Consider the following 8,633-nt stretch of genomic DNA (forward strand, 5'->3'; position numbering starts at 1 on the left):
CAACAAAAGCAAACTAAAAACAAAACTAAACAAAAAAACTTCAACATAAAACAGAAACAAACTGTATTATCTCCAGATCTCTGTGTATTTTGGTAAATTTTCAAGGAATAGTTTTTCTTATATAATAAACCCATCCCGCGCCCCCCCCCCCCCCCCCCCCCCCCCCCCCGGCCACCCAAAAAAGAAAAAGAAACCAAAAAAAGAAAAAATACAATGTAATTCATCGTTCTCAATTGCGAGTATGAAACGGTCTAAGAATATATAATATATATATATATATATATATATATTTTTTTTTTTTTTTTTTTTTTTTTAATTACTTTATATGTCTGAACATTTTATCATATAATTTTTGGTTTGTCATTATTAAAAATGTTATTTATGATTTCTTCTCCAAAAGTTTTCCAATGTAAAAGAAATAAAGAAATTGTCTAATAACAACCATATCATCATTTTTGCAGCGTGTCAAAAAGTTGATGAGACCAGAACCATCCTGGGGTCCAGCCAAAGAGGAAGACAGGAAAAGATACATCAGCTCTCTACAAGGAGAAGAGCTCAAAGTTATCATCACGTCTGAAAGTGCCACTCCACTCAAGGCAAATGGTGTTTATGATGAAACAACAGGAGCATTTTTACCAAGTCAGGTTTAATTAAGCTACCCTGCATCATCCTTGTTGATATTTTAAAAAAAAGTGGATATGTGAAAGCAATATAATTATGTGCATTGCAGTGTACCTCTTTCCTTTGTTCAAAGGACACAGAACCCACAAAGATGAATAAGATGAAGAGGGGTTTCTGTCATTTTGCTGTTTTGCTGGATCGCTACACTTTTGAAAGTCACTTCCTCATGCAGCACCAGACCTGACCAAGAGCAACAGATTTTATTATTACATTGCTAATCATTGCGTAATGAATGCAAAAAAAGAAAATCTGTTCTTGACCTAGTTAATATTCCAACAGTCATCACTATTACACAAAGGCTTGCAAGTGGCTTTGATGCTTGAGCTATTTCAAAAGAACACTTTTCACACCATTAAAATGCTCATATTCAATTCGCATAAGTAGGCCTTAAAATGAATTGGACCATTTACTTACAAAATAAGTAATTTATTAACCGGAAGCGCCAACATGTTGAGAATAATCAAATTGTTTGGTAACCGCAATTTTGATCAGTTGAAGTTTAAATTACAATAGTTGGAAAAATTAAAGTGGGCGTGATTTTGGTTGACTTCATAGATCATATCTTTCCTGTAATATAGGTCACCACTGATACTCTGGTACAATTTTGATTATTCTGCCTTATAAGATCAAAGTGGCGTGCTCATTCTCCATTATTCAGATGGCATTATAACGCTTGCGATTTATCATCCCCAATTTTTATTTGCTACTGACTACCTCTAGTGAGCAATTTAAGAAAGCGTATGTTTTAATGCAAGAACAAATAAAAGATGGAAGTTCAAGAAAACTGATTGTAGATAAAATGTTAGGAAAGAATATGTAATGAAATGTCTCATGTTTTACTGATGTTGTTTTTTACCGTGTATTTTTTTTCACATAGATCCATATCTCCATGATCTCTCGTTTGGCTCTCGTTAACTTTAATTTAAACTATCATACATTATTAATTTCATCAAATACCTTCTGTAAACAACAAATTCGATTCTAATCGTCTGTGCAAAACGATAAATGCTTCAATGGGTTTTCATAAGTAGATAGTCAGTCGTTGATAATATAAAGTAATTTTTAAGAAATGAAAACCAAACTTCTTTAAGGTAACATGTTTTATCTTTGAAACTTTATTTCTTCACTGGACATCCATGATTTACTGTTATTGTGTATCAACATATTTTTTTTATTTAAAAAAGCTGTAGCTTCAACAGAGTGCATTTATTATTGTCAATCTAATTTTGCTAAAACTTGTCAACATTTAGCATTTGTATGATCTAAAACCGAGCCATATCCGAGATCTGCTATCTATCTCAATAATTAAGTTCATGTTTGTGTTAAACATTCCAGTGTCTTTATTGTGTTGTTCTATATGCGTCTTGCAAATTGTTTCATTTCAAAAATAGATAAATCGAAAAAAATGAGAACCGAGTCACACACGATTAGAAGGTGAATGCCTCAAAATTACACAGTGATTTTAAAAACTGAATTTACCCCCCCCCCCCCCCTTCCCCATTTCTCTTTCTCACACATATTATTACAAAAGCACATCTCTTTTCCACTCCCATTCCTCCCCAAAATATTGATAGTTTAGCATGTCACCTATCAAAAGTATAAATTCTAGTAAATCATTGCTTTTTGACTGCAATTGATCGTGTAATAAATTACAAAACAGCTCCCCCAATCCACCCCCCCCCCCCAAACAAGAAACAAAGAACAAAAAAAAAAAAAAAAAAGAAAAAAAAAAGCCCAACCAAACTCAAATAAACAAAAAAACAAAATATAAAAAACAAAAACAAAAAGAAAACCAGAACAAAACGGAAAAATATTAAAGAGTAAAATAAACCTGCACAGTCGTGTGTAAGAAGGAGGCATTCAATTAATTCCTTCTTATTTGTCATTCAGAGATTCCAGTTTAAGTATATAAGTTTGAAAAAAACGTGAAATGTTATATGTAAAGACCATACTGTTTGCTGTTTGTATAATGTTCTGTTATTAAAAGAGATACTTACTCTTTTAGGTTTGACAATCAAGGTCTTCTGTAGGAAAAACAATTTTTGTATAATTCTATTAAAAATATTTATGACTTGATTGTTGTTGTCAAGTTCAATAAAGGATTAGAACATTTTTGTTTTATAGAATGAAATGGTTAAAGAAGGAAAGATAAAATATGGATTTTTGTCTTCTACTTGTGATATTTGTGAAATAGCTGCTATAATGACATATCTTGGCTCAGCTTAAACTATGCATCATCTGAAATTTGATGATAAAGAAAAAAATCAAATGAACGAACAAATCTTTCGTCAACCATAAAGGTTTGAACTGTCTGTAATTATGTATAATAATGCTATACTTTGTTTCTTTTCCTGTAAATATTATGTAAATATATTTTGTCGTAATAGATTTGTCAAGCGCTGGTAAAGAAATCTTGCTCTTGACATAATTATGGTAATATTATCTCGTATAAAAATAACAAATTAGTTCTGGTAATTTTGACAGCAATTTTAGGTGAAACAGTCACAGGAGCAGGATATATAATAGTAATTGCTAGTTTGAGAAAAACAAAAGCCGAAAATATTGGTCATCTATTTCAATTAAGTGAATTAAATTTTTAGTGAAAATATACTTTGAGATCCTGCCAATGAGAAATTAAATATGCATTGAGTGCTCCGTCAAAAAGAAGGGGGAGAAATAAGATTGGAATTCTTACGTTTCACCATTAGACATATCTAAATTATACAAATCATTTTTGATAGATGCACTACCTTAATCTCTGGCCAAATATTACTGTAACATTTTGTATCTTCTTAAAATATATGTTACAAATGGTGTTTGAATAGAAAAGTCAAATTTATGTAATTAATGCCTTATATGAAATCAAAAGAGAAAAATAAAATTAACCCAAGCAGTTGTTGAAAGGGGTTATCACTCTTGCCATTGCTGCCTCTGATATAGTTTGTTTGTGTGTAAGGCATATGCTTTTCGTTATTTGACTTTTTTCTTATTTTTTAAAATACACCTAACATTCTATTTCAATTCCCCTAAATTGTGGCTCGTCTATTAGAGAGATGTGATGTCAACAGTATTCATCATCCATTTATCCCATTGGCCTTGTCGATCGATAGTTATACAAATAGTCATTACGTATTGGTTTTCCAACATCTGTCACTAATGGTACGTTTCGAAAAGCATTATGATAACGTTTTTTACATGAGATTAGTAACTTCTTCCATATTGGATATTGATGATTATAGAATTGTTATTATTATTATTATTATTATTATTATTATTATTATTATTATTATTATTATTATTATTATTATTATTATTATTATTATTATTATTATTATATTATTATTATTATTTCATTTTTTATTTTTTTTTTTTGCTCGAGTGCTAGATAGCTTATCAAGAAGACAAAGAGTACATAATGCAATTTAAGAGTTTACAAATTTTTTTTTTAGAAACGAATAAAACAATATAATTGTTGAAAGTATACAGGAATAAAGTTATGTTCGTTCAATATTGTTTAGTGTAAGAAATGATTTAGAAAACTTTCAAAGCTATCATTTTTATTATTATTATTATTATTATTATTATTATTATTATTATATTATTATTATTATTATTATTATTATTATTAGTAGTAGTGTGTAGTAGTAGTAGTAGTAGTAGTATAGTAGTATTATTATTATTATTATTATTATTATTATTATTATTATTATTATTATTATTATTATTATTATTATTATTATTTTTATTAATTTTAAAAAAAAAACTCATTCCTACTCTTTTTTTGTAATTTATTTTTGAATTTGTCACGAAAATGGCTATGCAATTTGTATTTCAAGTTTAAATTGTGCTGCTAATGAAAGTGCCTTTTTTATTTGTACATTACCTCTGACATTCACAAAACATAATTTCATAAAAATTCATTTCCCATTTAACAAAAGAATGCGAGGTGAATGATAAGATCATCCTGTATTAACGTATTTTTTTTTTGGTGGCTTTTAGACAATACATGTAGAAATTCGCCGAACTTATAGGTAGCCCGTAATTCCCCCCTCCATATATGCAAATACGCAAATTAGTTAATATAATAGGCCTTGAAAAATTATATAATGATATAATACATTGCTTTTGGGTGTAGACCAAATGTTTCTAGGTTATTTTGCTCCATAAATTTTACTAAGACAAATGTCTCTGAAACCCCTACTGGTCTACATAAGAAAAAAAAAGATGATCAAACGGTAATTTGAGAGAGAGAGAGAGAGAGAGAGAGAGAGAGAGAGAGAGAGAGAGAGAGAGAGAGAGAGAGAGAGAGAGAGAGAGAGAGAGAGAGAGAGAGAGAGAGAGAGAGAGATTTCAAATTTCTAGCTCGTGGTCTTCATTGGTGCCCCCCCCCCCCCCCCCCCCCCCCTCATGAGCATAATGCAGAGCTGGCAACTGTACGCCAAAATGCGTTTTTTTTTACGCTTTTAAAATCAAATTACCTTTATATGCTTTTTTGTTCCATATCACGCCGCCTTTTTGTCATCAAGGTCGTATGGGTGATTGGAGTAAATTTTTCTTCGTGCGGAATATGGAAGAAAGCTGCATTTTTCATCATCCACTTTCAGCTTATCTTGTTTTCTGGAAACCTAAACAAGAAGCTTTATTTGGGCAGAAGTAGCCTTTACCAAATTAATTGTGGAGAGGAATCTTCCAATGGCGATTGAAGATAATTGTGGAAATATATGTTTATTAATATTGCCTTTATTTTGAACAATTACACCCTTTCCTTCAAAATTACACATTTTTAAAGTCAAATTACGCCCTTCCTTTAGTTGATGTTGGCAGATCTGACTGATACTGCTATTTTAAGTAGATTTGTAGAAAATCCTGAATTGTAGTTGAAAAAAAGAAAAGAAGTTTGCTTATCAATTTTATGTCCTTATCAACAAATATACCAATTTTTTTAAAATTTAAACATTTGAACATTTTACCTTTTAGTTCGTATTTATAGTTGAACATTAAAAACTTTAGTTTGAAATAACAGTAAAATGTGGAAATGAAGATAATGCCAAATTACTGAACTTGAAATGAATGAAATTTGTAATCGCACAGTGCATTGAAATAAATTTATTGTTGTTTTACAAATAAACATTGATTGTCATTTTGTTCAATTTTTAACGTTGTGATTTAGTTTTAATGATCCTGGTTCGCTTTCACTCAAAGACGAGAGTCCCGAGTTCGAACCACCCACTAGTCGAGGCATTTTACATTCAACCATTGTGTAAGGTTCTACATACCAAACACCCTATTCCATTGACTTTATATTCGGAGGTTCCCCTGATGTTCAACAACGTTGGCTTTTGTCTAAACATATTGAAATTGTGCCTAAAAAGGCTGCGCAAAAACTCCCAAACGTTAATGAGTTTAGAACGCGTAATAACTTAAACCCTGGATAAATGGTATACTTAAGTTTGAAACTTTTTATTGCGTTATCCATTAAATTTGCTCAAAGCGCTTTACAAAGTGTCCCAAGCTAACAGCAACACTTAACGTGTCGGATGAGACATGACGCTCGTGAGGCACAATTGCATTTTTTAAAGACAGACAACGCTGATACCGGTCATGCACTCGCTTTACATCTTAGTGCGATGAGAACCCTTTTTCAAGGACTCAACTTAGAGCTATCCAGGGACCAACTGTTTGGAAGGCGAGTGTCATTACTACAAGACCACAAATTCGTCAGTTATCTCACATTCTAGTGTCCATTTCATTTGCTGGAAAATGGCAGTTATTTACATTTGTACATCTCACAACATTCTGGACGGATATTCTGGGTAATAAGATACGGATCAATGGTATGACTCCTAATTGGAGTAACAAGAAAGATTGTGATTCTTTATAGCTTTCCTAACGGATTGCTGTTCACAGCGAGGATTGCTTAAGATATTAAACATTATAATATGAGTCGCAACTAAGTTTCTGTGAGTCTCTGGAAACTGGTCCGGGTATGTGTGTTGATAAATGTCTGGATATGTAACTAGAACTGTGGGATATTCAAGAGACTGATCACAATGACATCCAAAAGCATAACGTAACACAGCAGTTTGGAATCGTTTAAAAACAAGACCCCCCCCCCCCCCCCCCTTGGCTTAAATAATATATTATAGGCACCAAATAATTTTTTAAAAATATAGCAGACGTTTGTCTTTTTTTTGTTTTGTTTGTTTGTTTGTTTGCTTGTTTGCTTTAGTTTGATTCATTGTTTTTATTGTTTTTGTTTTCATTTTTATTTTGTAATCTAAAAAAAGGTAGGCTATTATCATAACATTACAATGACATAGTGTTTTTTTTTTGTTTTTTTTTGTTTTTTTTTTTTTTTCAATTGAATAACTGAATGGGTGGCAAACAGGCGAGAGGAGGATGGCAAAATTTAAGATACAGTTAACGTTACAAAATTCGAGAAACAGCTTCCAAGGGCATTTAACACGAAAGAACTTCGAAACGGGAGAAGATTGGATATCAAGGGATATAACCTAAGATATAAAATGGTTCAACTATTTATTTGGCTTGTGCCCCTTTAAAAATGGGCATGGTTTAAATAATTGTAAATTATATTTATACAGTGCAACACATGTTCGTCGAACACTCATTTGTCATTGAATTAGTAAATTTTTCACGGCGTCCACGAACGGTTTCACTGTTTCGACAAACTAAACTGAGGCAACTTTGAGTCCCCAGAAAATGGGCATAACTTTTGAACTTAAAAAAATCCCAACTCTTTTTTTTTTTTTGGTTTAACTTTTTAATTGTATATTTATTTGTTTTTCATATTCATTGTCGGAACTATCCCTACAAAATACCGTTTTGTGACGATGGGTCACATGTGAATAGGTTGCTGTTTGTAAGTGTGTGTTTGTGTTTGCAGGTATGTATATATGTGTGTGTGTGTGTGTGTGTGTGTGTGTGTGTGCGTCTGTGTATGTGAACGAGTGAGAGTGAGTGAGTGTCGCAATAATGATGACAACACGACTTTAAAAAACTGGGTTAGTTGGGTCAACGAACGGTAGGCCGAGTAAAATTAAAACGTCTAAACATAGTCTAACACTAGACTATTTACAGCATGCAGTCAATACTGCCATACTCTGGAAAAACCCATATTTTAAAATTTGGCCAGAAAAATCGTCCTTCAAATATCGATCGATTTAAATGACCCCCATCTTGGCAAAAGCTCTCAAACCTGGGACTTCGCCATGGGACTTCCGAAGTCCCAGGTTTGAGAGTTTTTGCCAAGATGAGGGTCATTTAAATCGATCGATATTTTGAAGGACGAGTTTTCTGGTCAAATTTTAAAATATGGGTTTTTCCAGAGTACGGCAGAATATACTTTCCTTCTTGGCACTAATGAAATTTATTCAAACACACCGATGCAATAGAGACCTAGATCTATTTTAAGAACAATTACACCCAATCTCAGAACGTGTTCTAATTATTGTATAGTATTACAGTTGCCCCCGCGCCAAACAACAAAGAAAAACGCGAACCCTTTAAATGGCGACCAGTCTGTGAGCATTTCGAGAAAATGGCACCAAACATTTTATGACGACTAGAAGAATGTCCATACTTTAGATAATTACATTTTTTTGTGATTCTGAAAATAATTATTGTGCGCTATGTGGTCTTGTAGTATGACCCTTAATTCAGACCGAAAGGCACGGGGTTCGAGTCTTGCTCTGAGCGGCCCATAGGTGAGTCCTCGGAGAATGCTCTTTACGCACATTCTCTCCTCACCTTACCCAGGTGTAAAATGAGTGAATTACCATTAACAGCGTTGTGTCTGTCAGAATAATTTGTAATAGTGTCTAACTAGCATCATGTCTCGTGCAACATGCTAAGTATTGGTGTTGGCTTGGGACTCACTGTAAAGCGCTTTGAGCACATTTAATGGATACTTGCGAATATAAATGCTCAAGTAT

General features: G+C 32.4%; 1 protein-coding gene across 6 annotated transcripts in view; it reads left to right on the forward strand.

The window, feature by feature from the left end:
- The window catches only part of LOC144970209 (sodium- and chloride-dependent glycine transporter 2-like), a 42,565-nt gene extending 39,758 nt beyond the window's left edge, over nucleotides 1–2,807 (forward strand). For 5 of the 6 annotated variants that reach the window (XM_078909611.1, XM_078909613.1, XM_078909610.1 and 2 more), the window contains one exon: nucleotides 462–2,484. In XM_078909611.1, the coding sequence (XP_078765737.1) occupies nucleotides 462–650 (189 nt within the window). In that variant the 3' untranslated portion in view covers nucleotides 651–2,484. Of the gene's footprint in view, nucleotides 1–461 lie in introns of all 6 variants that reach the window. The other variant, XM_078909609.1, reaches the window with a different exon arrangement.
- The last annotated feature ends 5,826 nt before the right edge of the window (nucleotides 2,808–8,633 follow it).

The sequence above is a fragment of the Berghia stephanieae genome, chromosome 4 (genome assembly GCF_034508935.2).
Source record: "Berghia stephanieae isolate SIO BIC M18660-M18661 chromosome 4, UCSD_Bste_1.3, whole genome shotgun sequence".
Taxonomy (NCBI): domain Eukaryota; kingdom Metazoa; phylum Mollusca; class Gastropoda; order Nudibranchia; family Aeolidiidae; genus Berghia; species Berghia stephanieae.